This window comes from Pleuronectes platessa, chromosome 1 (genome assembly GCF_947347685.1).
Source record: "Pleuronectes platessa chromosome 1, fPlePla1.1, whole genome shotgun sequence".
Classification (NCBI taxonomy): domain Eukaryota; kingdom Metazoa; phylum Chordata; class Actinopteri; order Pleuronectiformes; family Pleuronectidae; genus Pleuronectes; species Pleuronectes platessa.
Window position 1 is genome coordinate 7,988,276 of NC_070626.1, and position 23,388 is coordinate 8,011,663.

Below are 23,388 nucleotides of genomic sequence, written 5' to 3' on the forward strand. Positions count from 1 at the left end.
AGGTTAGGGCTGGGTATTGAGTGTGAGATTGGATTTAAAACCCACCACACTAAATTATTGCTACGAGGGCAGATGTACCTCATAAACACCAACATTGATTGTTTAAAATCCCACCATAAATTAAATAAAAGGTTTGGAGGCTAGAGCAGCATGAGCAAGTTCTTATTAAAATCCTCCAGACTTCAATGGGCTCTCCCCAGACTGTCAAGTTAAATAAGATGAGACATTTTATTATGACAGTTTGTAAAATGAATGAATAAATAACTGAAAGCTTGTGGAATTCATAAAAGAAAGACCTACAATTATTTTATCTCAAACTAATTAAGAACATCTGGCATGTCCATATATAATTATACATTGACATTATGGTGAGTAAAGTGCTTAAAAGCCAAGTGCTTAACATATTTGGGGCCTGGGAATGCATTATTCAGATGGTGGTCCTTACTAAGATAGAAGTACAAGAGTGTGTGTGTAAACATCAGTGATCTAATGACCGTATCGGTGTCTGCAGTGAGCGGCAGACAGACACACCTGTTCTCAGCTCATTAACAACACGCTCTGCCATTATTTCCACTGACTAATAACGTGTGGACAGCTCCGAGGCAGTTACACAATTTAACACTTTATTAGCATATTTCAACACAACATCTCCATCCTGCTTCTCGCTCTGGTACAAGGAGATCACGTCCTTCTGGCTTTTCGTGGGCGGCAGCCGTTGTGTGGCACGGGGGTGTTGTCGGTGATCGATACCACCTCCAGGCCTCCCATCGTCAAGCCTTTGATCGCAGACTGCACCACACAGATAAAAGGCATTTGTTCATTATTGAAACTCTCAGGAACAGATAGAGTTGCCTGTGGCTCCTTTGACAGCCTCATTGTAAAAAAGTTAGATATGAATTACGGGATCATTTCGCAGTCACAGGTTTTTTTTATCTGCTGCCCATCATTAGATCAACACAAACCAGTCAATCATACAACATGAAAAACATGTCGATTGTTCCACTGGTCCCATTTGCACTTAATCAACACTCATGTGCATGTTACTCTAAAAATATACAAACCATTGCTGTAAATACAATGACCAAGACATGAAACTGATGACTTATCAATATATGGACACTTTTGGAATAGTGCTGGTGTCAATTTATTCTTTAAGCAATTAGTTGATCAATATTAAATAAACAGAAACAGAGGATTTGATGGTTCCAGCTTTTCAAATGTCCGTAAATCTGTTAAATTGTAAATCAATGTAGATAGAAATTCTTAAAGGGATAGTTCACCGAAAAATGAAAATGAACTAATCTACTCCCCATTATGCAGATGGAGGAGTGGGTGAAGTGCTTGAGTTCACAAAACACTTTAGGAGTTTCAGGGGTAAACAGTGCTGCAGCCAAATCCAATAATAAAGTAACTAGGGACTCTTTCAGAAAGAAAGTGTTTTGTGGACTCAAACACTGAGTGGTGAGTAGATAGTTCATTTTCATTTTTCGGTGAACTATCCCTTTATGGGTTTTGGACTGTTGGTCTCCGAGGAGGCTGCATTAAGCACTGGATAATCTCACTGTTTTCTAAAATTTAAGATAATAATTACTGGTGTAGCAGCAACAACATAAAAAATGTCTAAAGTTTGAATAACAAGATTAACAACAGCTAAAAGGGTATGGTGGTACAGTAGATTCTCTAATGGGATCACGAGCCAACAACTCACGATAGCAGCAGTAATACACTGGATTTCTTTCTTGTACTCACCAGACGTCCAGGACCAAGACCTTGGACCACAACTCGAACAAACGTTATTCCCTTGGTTGTGGCTTTCTGTTCAGAGGAAGAGACAGTGAGGATGAATGCGTGGCATCTGTCTGACTGCCTGTTCACAACAGTCAGTTCAAAAAGTTAAAATGAGCATGGACGTCAAACCATGGGGGTTGACAGAAGTAATTAACAACCATAAACAGTATATAACATCGATTAGTTATTTCACAGCACTTTTCTTGATGCATAAAAAAAAAAAAAAAAAAATTGTAATGAGTTTAAAACCAATTTTTTTAACTTGAGATAAACAGGAAACAGCACAAAGAAAGGTTTGACTGTAGAGGTGAAAGAATCAAGTTAATCAAGGCCAAACATTTGCTTATGCTACTTTCATAGCTTTGGTGATTTGCTGCTTTTGTCTCGTGTTAAAGTTAAACTTAAAGTCTTTTAGTTTGGGACAGAAAAAACTAGTAATTGGACAAATCACACTGGGTTTTCCGAAGCTGTGGTTTTCATTATTTTGTGATATTTTCTGGACCAGGAAATAAATCGTAGCAGAAAATAACCAGTATTACCTTGAGACTCGCTCTACTGACAATGAAATCGACAAAGTTCTGGTTAAAGCTCTTCTTATATTTGTATCTTTAACTGTAGTAAAAACCAATCAAATGTGACAACAACAGTTTAGGTCAGAATAGGTTCACCATTTTACAAACTATTTCTCCAGTGTGATTTCTGTGAGGAGAAAACTACAACCTTAACTTGGTGTGCCTGTGGCTTTATAAATCAGGCCAATACAAAGTCTAAATGAGCTTTTTAACAATGACGGCTCCAATCTGTCTGAGTCCTTAGAGAGGGCAGATTATATGCAGCCTTTAAGAGTCTGAAATTACAGGTTGTTAAACAGAGTGGAGGAGCAGCTGGGGCTGAAACAACTCGCTCTTCTCACAATTAGCCAGATTGTCCTGTAACATTTAAGACAGAACCTCTCCTGTCATGTCGCCTTGTTGTCCAAGTGTCGTTGAGCAGGACAGCTAGCCTCCGACCTGCCGTCTCACAGTGACTGTGTGTCAGAGCGTCGTGTGAGAACTTACCGAAGCAGCAGAAATGCCTGCAGTCTGAGCGGCGATGGGTGTCGACTTCTTGATGTTCTTGAAACCTTCTGTTCCGCAAGACGTCCTGACCATGGACTGCCCCGCGCTGTCTGTCAGCTGTATGTGTGTGCTGCCACAGGACAGGACAGTTTACTGAGCCACTGACTCCAGACTGATTGGAAAGTTTGTTTTTTGAATACTAAACAGGCTGAATTTCATACACTGTCACACTGATGACAAGCCGAATGTTCCCCCATAACAGACCTGACAGCGTCACTAAATAATAAGAAGGTAATCCTCTGTACGGCTCTGCAGCTTTACACCAGCTTCCTCTGCTTTGTGTTTGGCTCAGCAAAATCTGCTTCTGTTCTCAGATCAACACTCACTAGACTCCTGAAAATGCATCTGCCACTTGTATATATATTTCACCATGGTCTGATTCATAACAGCTATTAATTACTAAACACAAAATCAATGTAGACTTATAATTTACTGTTTATGTTCAGTCTGTTTTTTCAGTGTTTGAAATTCTACATGTGAAGTAGGAAGGTGTGATATAACTAGAATCTCATGTCCCAACAGATGGACATTGTTCCTTGTAACTCATACTGGAATCCCTGCCCTGTTCAGAATGACCCTGTTCTGAGGCACGTTCACTCATCACCAGTGCCGCGTGGAAGACCCAAGTGTCATCCATTTTTATATAAAGAGTGTGAATGAAAGAGCATAATATGAAATGAAAGATGATTTAACATTGCACAACTCTCTTGAGAGGAAACTTGTACAAACTGTATGATGCATTTTCTGAAGGGGACTGAAGCTAGCTAGAAGAAAATACATTTTTTCTACTTGTTTTGTTATCCTTATACAAATGACATTTTTAATATGTTTTGCAGGAATCAGCCAGGTGTCAATTTAAAAATCTGAAAACGTATAAAAGTCAGAGTAGTTTTCCTACAAAGAATGTAAAGTCATACGAATTTATGTTTTAGCTAGATTAATGTGGAACTAAACTCTGATAATATGATATTATAAGTTGCACTCAATCAAAAGTTCCCATTGTGACAAAGTAATAAAATAGTGACTATTTCTACTCTACTATTTACCTTCTTATCATTCACACCCTGGTTTGGTATCTCATTATAACACCTACATAATATGAGGAATCAAATTATCAAAGTAAACTTCGATCATCTGGTATTAATATTTAAAGTATTATGTCTCTATAACAACTGAGGATGTGTCACTCAACAATTTGATGTCACTAGCTTCACTTACTTGTTGTATGTGGCTTTAATGTGAATGATGGGCAGCTCATCAAACTTCTTCCCAGCCCACCTCAGCGCGCTGTCCTGACCAGGCAGGGGAGGGAAATGGCTGCGGGTGTAAACACAAAGATTCGGATTGATTCTACTGTGGTTACCGGGGATCCGAGCAGGTTGAACAGGAGTTAACAGCAGAGATGTGACCTGAAGTCTTTGGTGGCTTTCCCGGAGTCCGGGGAGGGTGAAGTCTGCTGGAGTCCGACCGCGCTGCTGCACAGTGTCCGCTTCAGGCCGCTGCTTCCACATCTGCACACACACACACACACACACACACACACACACACACACACACACACACACACACACACACACACACACACACACACACACACACACACACACACACACACACACACACACACACACACACACACACACACACACACACACACACACACACACACACACACACACACACACACACACACACCAGTTCATTAACAACACAAAGCACCGTCCATTACCTCAGAGAGAAAACACAACACAACACATGCTGCACATGCTGCACAGCTGCGAGCGAACAGCAGACTGTGACAGCTAGCATGATGCTAGTCACACTGTATCAATAACACACTTACAGGGAGCTTCCATTCCCACTCAGGGAGGCAGCCAGCTGTCGACACACGTTACCGACAGAGCCAACTAATAAACAGTTAAATTTGTACATCTTCTATAGGGTTCTTTAACAAATGCAGCCACATTCAGCTAAATCTAACACCACAAACGTGACATTGAAGATGCTAACGTAACAGACCGTGCCACTAAACACGTTGTGTTTTGACGGGTCGTAAAGTAATTATAACGTTATAGTTATCACAAAATATATATGATTAACTTGCAAAATAGATCGTAAAATAGAATTATAAAGCTAATAGATACTATGTTATACCAAATTGTGCGTAACAGTATGTGTTTGCGTGTTTTAAAGGGCATTCTAATTTCCCCGTACCCCACTTTTATCAGAATGGACTGTTCTTTCTTCCACAAAGGATTGTGGGTAGGAAATAGGAATATGCTGCTTTCAAGTTCTTCGCAAACCCTCGTAAATAGGACCATACCTTTGAAATTCCTCACTTATAGGCGCCATATGAAATCTATATTCTTCTTGATCCAGATATATTACTAGAGAATAGTTTACAACAGGAACACCTATTTTTTTATTTTGTGTATTCTTGGGTTGTGAGTGGAATAATGTGGGTGAAAGTCCCGCGTTCCGTGTGATTTCAAACTAATCAGCCAGCGTTACAATTTTTCTGCCTGTGCTCTGAACGCAGCAGAAAAAGATGGCGGCCCCCTGTGCAGGAATGGCAGGTCGGCCTCTGGGGCAGTTTCTGTCCCGTTTCAGGAGGACGATGGCAGTGAGGACGGGGCTTCGTCAGTTTTCGGCTTCTTCTATGTGTCGGGCAGCTTCTCAGGCAGCGACTGCGACGGAGAGAGGGACCTCCCCCTGGAACCTGATGGCGGCGGTGTGTCTGCAGAGGCTGCCTGTCATCTCCGCGGAGAGCAACCCGCTGGAGCAGCGCTTCAGACACATGATACAGCAGGTGAGGTGGCTCAGCCGCAAAGAGGAGCAGGCGGCAGGTAGAGGAAAACTAAAGGACGCATTAGCTACAGGTAGAAATGGCCTCATACTCCCTGTCACAGTATCACAGGGAAATCTGTGAGCTGATCAGTTCTGCTGAGGTCACATGGCCAGGGCTCTGCTTCACACAGCTGAGTTACACATCGGGCAGAACCAGCACCTTCCCGGGTACTGAAGCCCCAAGTTGAATCCTTATCATTTCTGTGCAATCGTTTACACCTGTATTGGACACTTGCTCCATTGGAGTAAAATATTACCTCAACTGGTGGCCCCTCCCCATGTCTGGTGGCCCTTGCTTTGTAGAGACACTCTTATTGTAAGACCCTTAATTGTTTTACTTAAAGTTGAAGCTTATTTGTTGTAAAGTTGTATTTGATCAAACTGCTCTAAGTTGTCTTGTATTCAGCCTTATTCATATGAGTAATGTAAGGCAATACGTGACGCTGGTTTTCAGTATCAATACATCTGACAGGTATTTTTTTTTGATTATGGATCAAATGATCCAAGTATAAATGTCAAAGTTGTGAAAATGCTTATCTCAACATTCAGAGGTGTATATATACAAATATGTTGTGTTAACTGTTAGAAAACTGGGGCATTATTGCTTAAACATATGAAAACAATCTTTACATTTCCCATAAATTTGACAACAACTAACCATTCGAGCTCTACAGGACCACAGTATTGTGTATGGCAATAATGAAACTTCCGTTTACACTAGTGGCTCAACAGCAGCACACTCCCCCAAAGCTCCAGCCATGCTTTTTTATCATTCATAAATATGATTCATCACATTTCTGAATATCTGAGGACACCTCAGTGCAGTAAATTGCTGTATCACAATACATTTATCATAATGATATCCTGATGAAATAATTCAGATTTTAAAAACATTATTTGCCCAAGTTAATAATGAGACAAATAAGATTCTGTCTCACATTGAGACTAATTTGATATGTTTTCAGAAAGTCCCAATGGTCAAACATCTAGTTTGTGTATAGGCCTTAATTTGTCATTCTTTAAATGTGGAGTAATGTAGGATTATCGTGCTGTTTGATTGGCCACATTTCTCTGTGATACTGTCTCTTTTTGTTGCTGTAGACCGACACCCTCTGTTAGTTTACATAATCTGACATCAGCGCTCTCTGATTTAAATGCTGAGCTGTGATTTATGAGGAGGGAAGAAGGGTCAATGTGGGCCATATTTCTCCACCACAGTAATCAGATGACACACAGCGAGAGTGATTATCCTGCAGTTTGACATGCCGACCTGCGCTGACTTGCTTTCAGATGGAGCTGGAGAAAAGCCTGCTGTCAGACCACGAGCTGCGGCTGCTGGAGGACGCTGAGAGGATGAGTCGTAAGCAGTCGGACGACTATGACTCGGATGAGGAGGACGGCGGCAGGGACCAGGACATCGTGTTAGCTCAGGACCTGGACGACTCCTGGGAGCAGAAGCTGAAGAACTTCCAGCCAGCACCGAGGGTCAGCGGTCAGTATGGACAAATTAACTAAGTCTTTGACTTGTGGGCTAAACTAGTAAACCTGAATATTCACAATATAAACATGTATCAAAATATGATAAATACACTCATTGAAATAGTCTGTTGTCTTCCCTCAAATCATTAGGCAGAAACAGAACAGCAAAGACATTGTTATAAACAGATTTTATAAAGGCATCTGAGTTTTAACTAAATCATTTTTCCCTCCCTGATTTGCATTTTTTTCCCTCTGATGTTTGCAAAGTTTATGTAAATCCTGCTCGACAGTTTCAGAGGGAGGAAGCTGCTGACAGTCTCTCTCTTGTTTAGCTGATGTAGATAAGGACCTGTCCTCTGTGCAGCGCTGTCTGGCCGACTCGCTGGTTCTTCTGGCTGAGCAGCAGGTCGGCGGCGGGAAGCTGTGGCTGCTGCCTCAGGCTCCGTGGCAGGAGGGAGAGACGCTGCGGCAGACCGCAGAGAGAGCCCTCGCCTCCCTGCCAGGTAACACCGACAAATTAAAATAAAGCTGCTGATATTTTAATCTAATATTTAATCTGTGAAGTTTTAAGTTTTCAGGGATTTCCTGTGGACTCTGTTAAATCACAGAATATAAATCCTGAAAACATTTTTATTTCAGTTGGAAATGTTGCACTCTAATGCACAGATAACTACCATCAAATAACTAATAAATTAAACATGAAACTTCTTCAGTCTTGCATAGACTTATCTCTTGTCAGGGAGGACTATGTTAATCAAAAAATATCCTAAATCAGACAGCTAAATCCATGTTTATAATTATTATATGATAATACTGTTATCTTTCATATTACTGTTTCTACTGTCACTAGTTCTGTAAGCGTTTTGTAATACTGCCATTAAGAGCTTAGGTCATTCAATATCTAATATAGTAACTGATGCTACCTATTAGCGTTTTGGGTATTGTATAAGTCAGCCTCAAATAGTGGCAGTGGCAGCTTCTGTAGCACTTCCACTGGCAAACTCAGTTGACTTCCCACAACAACTTTGGCTTGTTTGTGGCACAAAGTTGTTAGTGAGGTGCCAAAGTTGTGATTGGGTGACTAGCAGATAGAACGCTCAAAATCAAATAGCAGAGGCAGAGAAATGCTGAATTTTAGTCCCTAGTATGAGTCTAGCTTCAGGAAGTCTGACAGCAGGAGCAGCTTCAGATCGTGGCTGCAGCAGCAGCTGTGACACCTCCAGTGGAACCCTCACTGCCACTGAGTCTACATCCACGCAAATACATTGTTTACATAGTCTTAGAATATTTCTGATTGTCGTCCATACTACTGGAGAGTTCCAAGCCCTTCAAAATGTGTGCGTGCAAATATGTGGAGGAAAGTTAAATAACAGGTTAATGGGCTGCAAGTCTTCTTCTGGACTTAGGACCCCTCAAAGCCTTAAAGTGCAGATAACATCTCACCACGTTGTCGGTACAGTTGTCAGGGGCAAATTACGGTCAGTGTCTTGACCCTCCGATTAGTGGACTCAGTGTATTTTGACTGAGGAGTGAAACTCATCAGTACGCAAGTGTAAAGGCCCACCACATTGTAGGCCACTTGTGTAGGCTGCCCACGTTCAAGCTTCATTATAATCATGGAAAGTCAGCAAGAGCAGCCTACCCTTTAAAATATTCACCGGACACATCCCACCTCCTCCCATCGGCCCGCTCATCATAACAGCTGCAGACCTTCTCTCTCACCCTGTCATTTTGCACCTTGCAGCTAATGTAACTGTCGATGGTGCTGCATTTTAGAGTCCTGGATCTGCAAACTGTTTTTCTGCCGGTCAGGGTCAGAAAATAAAGAAATAATAACAATGTGAAAATTGGAAATCTAAAGGCCAGGCATTAATATAGATCCCCCTAATGTGATCATGCTTTAAACCCTGACAAGTAATCGCAGTTTCAATGACAAGTAATCCCGGCTGCCTGGTGTTGCACTGCAGTATTTAATAAAGACACAGGCCTGAGACGTTTACATCTTTCCTTTGCATTGCAACATAAAAAACTGTGATATGACTCATATGGTTTTATCACCAACACACGGAAGTTGATTCACTTTAAATTGAGTGGATTTGAAACCAGAGATTGATTTTCTACTCATTTGGAAACTGAATTTCAGAATAGCATAGTAGTCGTAGCTTAAGCTTCTCCCTCACGTAGTGCAGCATCTGAAAGTCATGATGGTATGAAGTAAATATTAGATTGTTTTATTTATGTGTTTACTATTAATTCCACAAATGTCTGTCTACATGTGGAATGCATATTGCAAACCATTCATTTTATCGACTTCACTCTTGGCTTGTGTGTTGTGAATTGCCCAAGGAAGTGCATAACAGAGTTAGGTGTGATGTGGACAAGCAATTTGTTCACTAGAAATAACATTTTAATACACAAGCGACCAGTGCTCTGGCACAGGCATTCACAGGAATCGCAGGTGTTGATCTTCCTCATGGCAGCAACATTCAAAGAGCCACTTTCTGGTTAGCAAGTTGTCTTCAAAGTAAAAGCCCAATGTTTGTGAAAACTTGTGAACTTGGGTATGAAGATTGAAGACCTCTGAAATAGTCAACATGTAATGTATGGAAAAATAACACCAGTTCAGTAAACCATTCTCATATACAAGCCACACATGTGAACAGTAATAAAAACAAGTTTCATTTTTTATAGATAACATTGTAGATAAACCTGGTAGGATGAACACAGCTTTTTCTACCATCACTCAAGCTTTATTAAAAGCTCTGCACACAAACAATAAAAAGTGACAGTATATTGTAGAAATGTTTAAGGAGGACAAAGTCGCACCGGGGCTTTAACACCGAGAGAACAGTCCATTTCAAACAGGACGATTTAGAAACACTGTAGGAGTTTTTTTTAAATTTGAATCCTGTGCTAAGAAATGAAGAGGACACACAGACGAGTTCACTACATGATCATCATGTTTTTGGTTTGTTGTCCCTGTCTGTGATTGGCTCTGCATCCAGAACGATAGAGATGTCAGCTGTACTTCTGACTTCAACAAATTCATCAGTTGCATGATAAGCTACTGATGGGGAGGACGTTAAGGGTCAGAGGTCAAAGCTTGCAAAGGATGAAATGCAGCATATCCCTCATGTGAGATATTTAACATCGGCTGTAAAAGAAAAAGAAATCTGTGAGTGGCTAATTAAGCTTTTAAACTCTTAAGTATTGAAATAAAATGCCAGGGACTGAGTATCCAAAACTGTTTCACAACATTGCTTATCAACTATTAATGTGACAACTCCATCAATCACTTACCATTAAAACCCTCCACTTGACATTCGCGTGTGCCATTTCGTGCAGGGTTGTATTTAAAGTGTCGTACAGTAGCAGGAGTTGATCCATTTTTAATATCACTGGACCGAGCGGGGATTGAATCTCTAACATGGCCGTGCTGCTGCTGCTGCCTCACTTTGCATGTCGAGCCGACTGGGACCGTGGGATTTAGATAACATGAGAGTACATTAAAACTTAATTGAGGAAAATGTGAGAATGGGAAACGGAGTATCAGGGTAATATAACACTTCATTATAGCAGTCAAACGCTCGTAATCCAGGGGAATACAAGTGCAGCATCACCTGATCTGTGAAGTTAAGGAGCGTTTGCACTTAAGCTCACCTTTTGTCTCCAGCTGCATGAACTCACAGCGTGTCCTCTGCCCACAGCAGCTGGTTTCAGTGCAACCTTCCTGAGCAATGCCCCCTGCGGAGTGTACAAGTACAAACTGCCCAAAGCTGCTCGGACGGACAGTTCTGAGGGAACAAAGGTGTTCTTCTTCAAAGCCGTTCTGTCAGACATCGCTCCCACCACAGCCATAAACGGCCCCTTCATGTGGCTGCAGAAAAGTGAACTACAGCGCTACCTGAAGCCAGCATACATGATGAAGGTCGAACGCTTCATCCTTGACCTGTGAAGCCTGGAACATTTACAAGGGACACTGACTTACAGAATAATATTTATGAGTCCCAGAAAGTATATCAGTGATTTATCTGTTGTCCTTATAATATATAATGTTCTCTCAGTCAATAAGACACATATGTTTAACTGTTTAAATAAACTGTTTTTCCACATATTTGCATCATGGGTGTTCAGCTGTGTCCGATATGATCATGTACCATCCACACCAATGTTGATAAAACACTAGCCTTACCCTAACCTTTAACTTATTAGTATTTATATAACATCTTTGTATAAAGAAGCTGAAGGCAACGTTTAGCAAATTGATTTTTTTCCCATTACTAACTGCAGTGACACCTCAACATGCCCTCTCATGCCTGACTAGTCAGCCAATAGCAGGCTGCCAAGGGCGGCATGTCATTGCTGTGTCAAACCTGTTCTAAATGGATTATTTAGTATTCATGCAAATGCTTCATTTTTAGTTCAAACTCTCAGTTCTGTTCTCCTGAAAAACACATGTAGGTAACACATTCAAGCACTAATAGCTGTCTCACCAAATTATTCACTACTTTTATTCTTAACCAAAATTTTATATCTAACACTGTCAAAATAACTATAGCAGGAAATAACTTGAATATGCATTTCTTTTAAATTCCTCTTTATATTGAAAGTGAAAGGTTGGCCCCAAATATTAGGACGAGCTGTGACGCGACACGTGCTCATTTGTTAGTGGATCCAGATTCATTTAAATGAGGACAGTTCTGGGCGACATGCTTGTAGTGGCTATTTAAAAACTCTCAAAAGTCAATTCAGTCGTCAAGGAGGAATCACATAGAAATAAATAAAAGTAGCTTTAGCTTCATTATACAAAGCTTCTGAATGGTGCTTTTTACTGTGATTGTTTTGACTCGTAAGTCAATCAAGGACAATTCTCATGGAAACCACACGGATAGAAAAGGAGTTATCACTTGATGTGGTAATTGTGAAACACTATAGTTATATACCCTCAAATGTTAAGATTTAGTTGAGTCAAACATTGTACAAATAATGTAGAAAGCATATAAGATACTCCCACACAGTATTGAGATTATGTTTAACTCGGGAGTAGGACAGTTAATGGGTAAATGTTTGGAATAAATACGAGAAACTAAAAACATGTAGCTAACTTAGCATATTCTTTTTTTCAAAAAGTGTTGAACGAATACTAAAACTTAAATGTAATTATTTTAATATAAAAATATATAGTTTTTTTTTTTTTTTAATGTTTTATAATTACTGGTTCTGCTCGGTCCTCGGTTAAACCTTAGTGAGCATCAGAAATGTTTCCAGGAAAAACACATTCCTCTGGTCCAAATAAATGTCACATCCACTTAATGTAGCAGTTTTTCTACTCGTAAGTTTTTTTTTTTTTATAAAGAACTGCAGCATAACGCATCTGGCAGTGAAACCACTGCTGCTGTTCGGAGTGCTGTGTTTGGGCAACAGTAGATGGCAGTATTTGCACACCAGCAGCAGACGATCACTGCTGTATAATTACGCGTGTGTGTGTGTGTGTGTGTGTGTGTGTGTGTGTGTGTGTGTGTGTGTGTGTGTGTGTGTGTGTGTGTGTGTGTGTGTGTGTGTGTGTGTGTGTGTGTGTGTGTGTGTGTGTGTGTGTGTGTGTGTGTGTGTGTGTGTGTGTGTGACCTCGAGAGGGGGACTGCAGAAAGAGTTTTTCTGATCAACTGTGCTTCCTCCTACTCATACTCAAAATATCCATCATAGCAGGCTAATGTTCCTTCAGAATAGCTCCGATAATTCGTCTTAGGTGAGAGCGTTCTGATGTTCCCGACCCGTTCTGTGCCTGCTATCAGCCTGTTCTTTCTATTTGTGTCTGCTGGGACGAGGAGTTATTAATGATGTAGACATTGGCATTAGATCTTTATTTTTCGGGGATTGGTGAAAGCCTGTGGGCCGAGCTGTTTGTGAGATTGGCCGAGTTCGAAGCAGCCACGCTTTGTCAGCTGAGACGGGAGATGTGAAGGTCAGGGCGAGCTGATGAAGGCCGTTTCTAACTATTGGACACAGAAAAGAGTTCAGGTGTGAAAAATATCCTCCTGCTGCCGTCAGTCTAGTCCTGGTACCTGACGTGGAAAGGTATTACCACTGGTACAGAGAAAGCAACAGTGTGATGAAAGTGTCTATCGCAGCCCTGAAACCATCCCTTAATGATGGGACTCAGAAACTCTCTATCTGGAGGCAGACACCTGAAGCTCCATCTGTTCCTGTGGAACCTCTCCGGCGATAACAAGGAGAAGTAGCTGCTCATGTTGGATTTAACATTAGATGCAGGATAGATACAGATTAAAGGACCACTCTACCAATTCTGCATGTCAAAGTCAACAGTCATGAGGGGCCCTACTTAACTTCAGTGGCCTTGGATGACCTTTTTCAAATCTCAGAAAAGAGCTGCTAATAATGTATTAAGGTGTGTAAGTAGAAGACCTTATTTAGGTGTATTATGATGAAGGCCAGGATATCCCAGCCTCTTCTGCTTTGATTTAGAATGTCCTTTTAGAATTCGGTCTCTTGTCAGTCCCTGAACATTAGAGGAGTGCAACACTGAGTCTCAGGAGTCCTCTTTAAAGGGGCAGTGCACAGATTGAACACATGATGTTTAGTTTACTCGTCAGAAGGATACCACTCAGCCTATGAACACAGTCTTCCACGTTTCTGGAGAAGCTTTGTCACGTCTCAGAAAATAATCATGATGACTAACTCGGTGGGGTGAAACTAATACATACCACTGAGTTGCATTATGGGAATTGTAGAGCTGAGAGTTAGAAGGAATACAAATCTACACTGCTGATTCAGTTTTTGTCCTTTCATTTTTTTTTTTAAATATGCCTCTCTGAAGTCTTTGACATTACAAAACAATATTGAACCAGTGGAGCCTGAGAAGATTCAAAACCACCAGATCTCACATTGCACTGAATGCATCTTTTGTTTGACTATCCCTGACTGCTGGAACGTTTTCATAACTGTCTTTATTACATTGTTTACATTTGATCCGATTAGTTTTGGATTCAAATCGCAATTAAGGGAGGGCACTAAAGACTTTTGTATGATTATACATAAGTCCTGTTGTCATCAGCTACATGGACTGCGTCTAACTATACTTGACAGAGATTTGTTTGTTTACAAACGACATAATATAATTGGAAAACGAAAGACTGGAGAAGTGATCATGTGAGACACTTAACTTTCTTTTTCTTCTTCTAATGTTTAATGTTATCTCAACGTCTGCAATTGGTCCAAAAGTCACAACTTTCTAGATAAGGATTTTAACACAAACAAACGGAACCCTCGTTCACTTCGATCCGCACTGAGACCACCTCTATTGGTCAGACTGGTCTGTTGGTCTGTGGGGGGTCTGAGGCACCTTCACACCTGTTCTTTTTGTTCAGACTAAACTGAAAGGTCAGAAGGTCCAGACCAAACAAGGCAGAATTGCTCTTAAATAGATTAATGTCTCTAAACCATCATTTTGTTCTCATGTTTTCTTAATTTTTGTCTCCATGCCCAATCTGAGCTAACCTTGATGACCTCACTATGACATCACAGTGGTCCCTGAAGGAAAGGTCCCTTTGGTGGGACAGAAAACTGTGTAGCTTACATTATGCTTCAACTTCACCATGAAAAGTACTCCTCATGATAAGTACCCCTGAAATTCGTGTGAAATCATTGACACATTAATTTAAATATATCCAATTATTTGGAATAGTGAATTTACCCTGTGTTGTGTGTTTACAGTAATTCTACGGTTTTCTATTATTACGAGGAGTTTTTACCCGTTGTTGGCTCAGCACACATCAGCTGTCACATAAAGTTACAGACACACTGGTGCACCTGAACAGCAGGGTGAGACAGAGGTAGAAGATCCCGACTTCACTCCACTAAAGTATCTCAGCTGTTCTTCCTGCCAGAAGCTGGTCCACAGTCTACCTCGTCCTCCAATTAGAAAGTACAGGAAAAACCAAGATAACAAATGTCAAAGAAAAGGTCTCACAGTTTTTCGCCACCCGAAAGGGTAAATGCCACGCAGCTCGGAGGTGGCTGATGGCCGCTTTTCAACTCGTGCTGCAGGATGTTACCTCCACTGCCTCACTGTCACATTCACACTGGCCCCGTTGTCGCAGGGGATTTCAAACTGACTTTAAAGCAGCCTCTGAAATTTTTTAACCTTATTCTTGTGATCCTTTGAAGTTCAATGCACTGAGTGAGGCAGTGCCAGGCTGAGGGGCTCAGTTCCATTGGGGTGACCTGTGCTAATAATAGCCCCCCCACTTGTGGCACTGTCAGGCTCTATCAGGGGTAAAAGCATCCTCCAAATTGTTCATTGCACTTCCTGTCCGTGGATGCAACATCTTGTTCATTTATCGCGTAATAATTAATACACAAACTTCTAGGAAAATATACTGGGCAGAGTAAATCTGGACCCTTTTGGTAGCGAGGTGAGCAACAGAGGACGCAGTCAAATTTCTCCGCTCTGACCTGTCAGAGCGGAGAATCATCTGTGCTTCTGTACAGAGCCTGGCTCCAGAAGACAGCAGCCATCTGTAGGAAACACAGCAGCTCTGTTACAACTCAAACCTGACTTATTGAGAATGAAGGACTGCTCCACATCACCACTCACATAAAAAATACTGCAGCCCCCTCTCCGTCTCTCTAAAGTGTGTTTACACACTGCAGTGGTTTTATTTCTTTATTTTGTGTTTTATGCAAATCTCTTCTGACTGTGGGTGGGACGTGAGCAGGCCGGTTGCTCACAGCAGCTTACCGACACATTTGATAAAGACGCTTATTAAGTCTCTTTATGTGAGACACAATAAAGCACAGGAACATGCAGGTAAAGGATTGAGCAAGGCTGCTGGATCCCAACAGAGCCGGACCACCTTAAGCGCCTTAACCAGCACCCTCCTTAGTTCTACTCTCCCAGCATGCAATGCTACCAGCACTGCACTATATTTCTTACCCTTAATCATTCAGTGACAAGTCAGCTAAGCACGCACACTTTCAGCCACATCTTGCTTTGGCTTTATACAGCTGCACACGCTGATACAGACATCTGCTGTGTAAGATTTTGCCTTTTTGCTAACTGTGTTTCAAGTGCATTCACTCCCCAGTGCTCCTACTACCTGAGCTCCAACAACAGATTAAATTAGATTAAACCAAAGTGTAACTACTCACAGACACCAGGACAAAGTAATGCAGCAAAGCACTGTACCAGATTTAGAAAATAGTATAAACAATGCAAAGGCTAGAATGTCAAACAGTGAAAGGCCCAACAGTCCCTTTATGAATATGCACATTCAAATTCACTAAATGTGGATTTTTATTTGGATTTGCACTTTTTCAGAGAAATCAATGAAAATGCTGTAAAACAGCGTACTTTACAATGCTAAAGAAAATCTTATGAAAGATCTGATCAAGATCTGCCACAAAATTTAAGGGATTCTCTTTTGGGTCAAGTCCCACCCCTTCACAAAATGTCATGGAAATTGATTGAGTACCTAGTTTGCTTATTAGTTAGTTAACAGGATTACGCAAAAACTGAATAGGCCATGATTCTCACTAATCTGTGCACAAGCCAGGCTTGATGACGACAGATCCATATCCACACCTAAATCTAACGGGTTTCTTTCCACACTCACACCACATTCTTCCTTTAACCTCTTAAGAGTAGGGTGAAATTCGCCTAAAACGCCTGTTTGAGGACACCCAAATTATATTGAAAGCTGTTCTTGAACCATTTGGAGTACATGCTCTTTTGAAAGGTAACATTCTGATCTTCCCTTCCCAACAGTCAGAATCACTATAAGTGCTACTGGCATTGAGTAATAGCAGTTGGCACACAGTGAGGTAGAAGGTTTTTATTTTCGCCTGAATATTTTTGGTAAACAGATGCCTGCTGGTGACTCTAGCTTCATTTCATGGTAATCCATTATGTGGTTTTTGCATAATCCTTTCGATAAACCAGCTAACCAACCAACAAACAGATAGGGGTAAAAATATAACCTCCTTGGTGGAGGTATGTAAAGACGTATATGGCTTTACCCTGAAGCAGTCCATGCTAGCGAGCACACTGCAAACAATCTTTTTCTTTTAACAGCCTTCTGTAATCTTCTACAAGTGTTTATAGTTTAATACTCTTAAGAGACCCCAATCAAAGATCCCCTGAAGCCAGCTTGAAACGCTGAAAATATTGGACTTTTATAATAGAATAGATCAACAGTGGCCCTTTAGAACAAAGCAGACAACCCAACACCATCACCATCACTATCTGTCCAGCCCTGCCCACTTCAAACCAGTGAGAAAAGCAGAAAGACACAAAAATACTTTAATCTCTCAAATTAAATAATGGAAACTGTGGCAGAATAACATTGGTTGCAATGAGAAGCGGATTCAGAAGCTGTATTGTTCCCATTGTCACCTTGTGTCAGCGTTTGCATTTGTTTAGGAAGAAGTGAAAAAAAGACAGACATGTAGCGAGTTCAGTCACACACCAAGAAGACACTCAGACACTGCAGCTCTCTTTGAATTGTTTTTACTTTAAAGATACAACATGAACAAGAACTGCATATGTTGAGATCCTCTTATGTGCAGAGAGGGATTAAAAAATTGAAATACATATTAATAAAAAAAAAATACATAAAATATGAACCCATTTGTTAGTAAAGGCAATCTTCTAACAATATTGAAATTATACAGCTGTTTGCAGGATGCACAGCGATAAGGTAATGTATCCTAATCCTCATTCCAATCTCATCCATCTTGTTTGTATTGCTGTGTTCTTTGCAAGTCGGAAGTCGATAATTCCGTTTAGTTTTTTCTGAATTCCGATCTAAATGCGTTCCAGTGCATCTGCTCGGGAAAACATGGATGCCCTCAGGAAACTCCTGTTTTTTTTGGCTAGACTCTGAACATCAGAAGCATGTTTCTCTTGTTGTGGGCAATACCAAGTCACTCAATGTATAGAGGCTCAAAGTTGACTGGAATATCAAACCAAACCATTATGAGGTAATGTATCGTAATTCTCATTCTGATCTCATCCATCTTGTTTGTAAGATACTTGGTGTTGACATAGAACAGACTCTGGAGCGCTGGTCTGTAGGAGTTAGCCTTTAGCCTAGTCTTTAGCCTGGTCATTAGGCTCTCTTCCCCCGCTTCTGTTTACAGAACATAGGCTCTTCCAGCCTGACTGTTGTAAATCGTTGCTCTGACCTCACAGGTAATCTTTCCCGTCAAGAATATAGTTTATATACGCTGTTGTAGGTCATTAAGAGGCTACCACCCAATGACATCTGCCCCTGGCTGAAGGCCATGGTTACCTTATGGAGTAACCGAGGAAAGCCCCTAGCAGGCGTATAAGTTGTGTGAACTGTTTAACATGACAATATGTATGCAATAAAATATATTTTGACTAATATATACATACAAATTAATAATATTGCTGCCTTCAAATGGAACTTGTGAGTTCAGAACTCACAGTTACGATGAGGGAAGTTGTGTTCATATAATGAGTGTTAATGTGGATAAGTTGTGAGAAAAGTGCTACTAGATAATAGTGACATGGATGCTAATCTTCACAAAAGACTTCTGGAGTCTCAGGGGTAAACAGCGCTGCAGCTGAATCCAATACAATTGAAGAAAAAGACGACTTATACTTCAGATGTAATAAAGCACTAGAACCCTTTAGTGTGTCACAGATAAGAGTTATCATGTCTTCAAATACACAGTTAAAAAATAGAAATATAACGTTTTAAAAAGTTGACATGGATAATGTGTTGGACAAATGTTGCTTTGTACAAATCCAGGTGACACAAAGCAATAAAAGCAGCAATTCTTCACAGATACAAAAGTCCAATATTCTGTTCTTTTGAAGCTTTCGTCTCCAAAACGTCCTTATATATAAATATAATTTATTTCTTAGCACTGTTTTCATGAACTTGTTGATAACTTTGTCTATCTGCTATTTAGTGTAGGACATTTGATGATTCAATGAGTTTTTAAAGCTTCTCCAACATCAAGTTGTTGACTGAAAAAACTAAATAATTATAATAGTCAAAAGAGGCTCAAATGCTCTATTGCAGATTTTGTTAATAGTTGAATCTGGTTATGTTGCCATGAGCAACACTGTTCAGGTCACTTAGTCTCTTCATTCTTTGTTTATGTAAAATATTGTCCATGGTGGCTGTGAGGCAAAGGTCCACAAGACAATATCTTTGAAAGCTATTTCAGTGTGTTATGAATCTACCACTTGAGGCCGCAGGCTGCTGTTAAGCGTTGTCATGCTAAAAGCAAACTGTAAATAAGTTAAGAGGCAGAAGTTAATCGGAGGTCCCAGCGCTCAAACAGACCTGTGTTCCACAAGAATCATGCAAGTTAATGTCAGTGATAAATAGTGTTTGAAATGTATTTATATTTTTTTAATATTGTTAAGGGGATTTTTTCTACGAATGGTTATTTTCAATGTGGAAAAATGTAAATGTTGGAATTAATGTATGAATTTTAATTCATGAGGGAGATTTTATTTGCAACAGAGTAAGTATACAGCGATGCCATATCTTAATTCGAAGCAGCACATTAAATCATCAAGCTAAATGCTCATATTTCACTTTTGGTTGTTCCTGCTTTGTGCAAGTCCAGCTCCAATGAATGTGCATGTATTACAAAGGAGTGAGAGATCGTGTGCAATGTTGCCGTGGAGAAACAGTTGGAGACAACAGACACTCCTCCTGCTTCCTCCTGTCCCTGTCTCCACTCTGCAGGAGAAAACTTTAGTCCTCCACACCTCCGTCTTTCCATCCCCCTCGCCCTACTCCCCCCATCCCTCCATCCAAAGTTGTGTTTAGTCATTTGCATTATGAATACATAATACATTTTTACATTAGCTTATTTTGCTGTGAGATGTTAAGCCCTGCATAATTTATCTGTTTTTAGTTTTTTTTGTAAGTTACTGTAAGTGATATAATCAAGAGTTTGTAGAAATAAAATACACTTTCTTTCTCCGCATAAATCCCTCTTGTCCTCATCCCTTCCACCTCATACAGTAGCATTTGCACACACACACACACACAAACAAACACACACAAACACGCACGCCCTGTTCATACTGTGTCTGGCAGGCAGACGTCCGGCCTACAGGCCAAGTCCTCCTCCCCTCTTCTGACTGTCTGGATCCACCAGCTCCTTTGTATGACCCAGATCCTTCCTCCTTACCCGGGGAGTTGTCACTCCAATAACAGACTGTTGAGTGGGGGGTGGAGGCGGATGGATGGATGACAAATGTAGTGCTAGGGTTGGAGGTGGGGTGACAAAGAAGAGAGTGTGAACGGACAGCAGGAGGGTTAAGGTCACATCGAACTGTGCGGTAAGATGGCATCATGTCAGGACGGACAACCCCCTCCGCTGACCCCGACTCCCTCCATCACTGTCACCCGCTCCAAGCACCCCTCCTCCTCTCCTTCTAGCCTTCAGGCCATCTCATTGGCTGCGAGGGGTAACAGTTCACCACCAGCCACCAGCTGGAGCGGCGCGTCATCTCACCTCCAGGTCACTGGGAGCATATGGAAAGTAGGCTGGAACAAGTGCACTGGTTCAACATTGTATAATGTATAAAGCGAGCAGGCAGAGGTGTTTGATTTCAGTGTGATCAAAGGGCAACAAATGTGAAACAACTGGCGACACAGAAGCAAATGAAGCCAAATCCAGTCAGCTGGCTGTTTAAATGGAAACCTCCCACATGCTGTACAGTCACATGCAGTATGTTCATGGATACGGGTTGAGTTTCTTGGCAGTGGCCTGTGAAAGGGCGAGTCCCCTTGCAAAGACCTTTCTGATGACTATCATTGGTCCCTGGGGGATTTCTGAGCAGCTACTCTCTGGCAGCGGCTCCTGTCTCAGGTCCCCCGGGATCGGAAGGACAACATCTGCTACAGCAGGACCCAGCATCTGGCAGAATGGTAGGAAAGTCAAAGTCTTGTCCAGAAGGGTGTTGGGAGAGAGAGTGGCAACGAGGCTCATGTTCGATGGTTCTATCATCATTAACGGAAACTGCAAACGGCGAGGCACAGTACACCACACCAGAGACGTCTGTATCTTTCCATCAAAGTGCTGCAGAACGTTACTGGGATGATAAGAGACAAAGAGCTTTTGATGGGGAGTCCTCAGGGACAACAGGATGTTAGACTGTGTTGCATACAGTATGCATGGTGGCAGCCGTGCAGAAGTCCCATTTCTTTAAGTGTCTGCAGTTCAGCTTCTTCCCCGAGACCAAGCAGCAAGAAACTAAGTTTCCATTTATGGTTTCTATAAGGTGTCATTTGTGTTAATTACGGATGGACGACATGACTGCTAGCGTCCTGATCGCCCCCTGGTGGTTGTCTGCAGTATAGGTCATACAACCCGCCTCTTACTATGGCAGCTGTGGCTGAGGGGTGAAGCGGCCGTCCTCCAACCAGAAGGTCAGCAGTTCGATCCCAGTCTCCTCGATCTATATGCCTAAGTGTCCTTGGGCAACTGCTTGTCACTAACAACAGCGCCCCCTGCTGCAAATCTGCTGTACCTTACATATATGTCCTCAAAGATGGTTCCTTTCTCTGTGAAGTTTTTTAAAGTGCAAATTTGTTTGGCAAGTTTTGTGTACAAAAAACAATAAGGGGTAAAATGTCAAGATTAATACCTGCGACTGACTCACGATTGGTTGAGCATATGTATCTACGGCGCCATTTTTACATTGGTACTGCATCTATTCTGGCTCCAAATGGCCAGATGGTGGCGTTCGTATCTTGGGTTCATTCGTATCTTTAGCTTCATTTCTTGATAATGGAAAGTAGTGAAGATGCGTCTTCTCTTTCTTTATGTAATTTATAAGCACAGTATTTGTTTTACAAAGTGCGCTTTTTCTTGACAAAAAACTGCCAAATCTAAGGTGGCTGAGGTAGCCACATGCACCGTTTGAATGTCATGCAAATACTCAAACACAAGCAAATAAAAAAAAGAGCTTTATCGATGTGGCAACACATCCACCACACCAATAAATGCTGCTGAAAATGCAGAAAGAACAAGCAAAAACCACTAGATATTAGATTGTCTTTAACGAACTTTTCCGTAGCTGAGCTATTCTTTGATCTATGTGAACATCAGAACACATATAAAAATGTCAGAGTCAATTTCTTTCGAGCCCGAGGAGATGTCCAACCCACACTCCTAAAAATGTTACTTACTAAGTTGATTAGGCGAGTTTCATTTTGTAAGTATGATTGCAATTCATTACAAAGTCAAATGAACACAGTCTTTCTGAAAAGCTGCTGCGCAATATCTTTATTCTCTGCAGCTATAAACACAACAACAACAGCAAAAACTGGAGTGATCCTGGAGGAACTGGTGAGTTGGAGTCAGCTCAGCAGAACTTTAAATGCTCGAAGTGAGGCAACACCTCACACAAGACCTCTGCCAGCAAAAGCAGGGGTTGCTACAAAGGAGATCAACTCCAGGCATTTACTCTGACTTTGATAACCATCTCAGATCCCCTCCCTGGTGATGTCAGTGTCTTGTAACTTTCATCACATCATGCACTATGCATTATCACAGCAAGTCAATGCTTTTCCAGCCATTTTTTTTTTCATTTGCCCTTGTCAGTACTTACCCCTCCTCACTCTGATGGAGAAGTTCCACAGGAGGTTGCTGAGCATACATTCTTAACAGAATCCCTTTTCAAATTAAATTTAAATGACCCCCTCAGCTCATAAGCAGAGGCTCTCCTGACAAGTTAATTCATAATTCAGTGCTGAGCCAGGGCCTTCAGGGCCATAATGACGGCCTAAATGGAGAAGAGATGCTTCTAAATGGGCTGTTTGTTTGCACCTAAACCTCTTTACAGGCTGCAAGTCCACAGCTCAGCACTGTGGTTGGGGTGAGGAGGAGATGGGCTGGTGTCGAGGAGGAGGTGGAGGGGTAGAGGCAATTTGCTGATCAGCCTCTTTGCTGTCTCGGGCCCCTGCAGGCTCCTTGACCACGCTGAGGTTTGAGGAGGATGCCGGTTTTTTAAAGCGCATCTCCACTTCTAAGTTACGAGCCTGTTAACGACTGTGGTTTATTTGTATGTCCGTGTATAGGTTACGAAACACTCTCATGACATATTTATGGGAAAAACAGGCTGGAGTGAATGGTGGAA

At 41.4% G+C, this 23,388-nt stretch overlaps 2 protein-coding genes across 3 annotated transcripts; one reads left to right on the forward strand and one right to left on the reverse strand.

Moving 5' to 3' along the window:
* Positions 1-606: 606 nt before the first annotated feature.
* On the reverse strand, positions 607-5,088 carry mrps11 (mitochondrial ribosomal protein S11). The gene is made up of 6 exons (XM_053418001.1): positions 4,750-5,088; positions 4,316-4,417; positions 4,125-4,223; positions 2,847-2,976; positions 1,750-1,815; positions 607-789 (listed from the first exon to the last, which is right to left on the reverse strand). Exons 1-6 carry the CDS (start codon positions 4,836-4,838, stop codon positions 682-684), a joined length of 594 nt encoding a protein of 197 aa, XP_053273976.1. The 5' UTR covers positions 4,839-5,088; the 3' UTR covers positions 607-681.
* Positions 5,089-5,446: 358 nt separating this feature from the next.
* On the forward strand, positions 5,447-11,344 carry mrpl46 (mitochondrial ribosomal protein L46). Of its 2 annotated transcripts, none has more exons than XM_053418009.1 (4): positions 5,447-5,715; positions 7,044-7,245; positions 7,565-7,735; positions 10,940-11,344. In XM_053418009.1, the coding sequence occupies exons 1-4, from the start codon at positions 5,455-5,457 to the stop codon at positions 11,185-11,187; spliced, it is 882 nt and encodes a 293-aa protein (XP_053273984.1). In that variant the 5' UTR covers positions 5,447-5,454; the 3' UTR covers positions 11,188-11,344. The 2 variants fall into 2 exon arrangements, with proteins under 2 accessions (XP_053273984.1, XP_053274021.1); XM_053418046.1 differs by having other exon boundaries at positions 10,943-11,344.
* Positions 11,345-23,388: the final 12,044 nt, after the last annotated feature.

Coding starts and splice junctions, on each gene's coding strand:
- mrps11 (XM_053418001.1), bottom strand. CDS start 4,838: ATGTACAAATTTAACTGTTTATTAGTTGGCTCTGTCGGTAACGTGTGT. Junction 4,224..4,315: donor AAAGCCACCAAAGACTTCAG/GTCACATCTCTG, acceptor TTACACCCGCAG/CCATTTCCCTCCCCTGCCTG. Junction 790..1,749: donor GTCTTGGTCCTGGACGTCTG/GTGAGTACAAGA, acceptor TGTGTGGTGCAG/TCTGCGATCAAAGGCTTGAC.
- mrpl46 (XM_053418009.1), top strand. CDS start 5,455: ATGGCGGCCCCCTGTGCAGGAATGGCAGGTCGGCCTCTGGGGCAGTTT. Junction 7,246..7,564: donor GCCAGCACCGAGGGTCAGCG/GTCAGTATGGAC, acceptor TCTCTTGTTTAG/CTGATGTAGATAAGGACCTG. Junction 7,736..10,939: donor AGCCCTCGCCTCCCTGCCAG/GTAACACCGACA, acceptor CTCTGCCCACAG/CAGCTGGTTTCAGTGCAACC.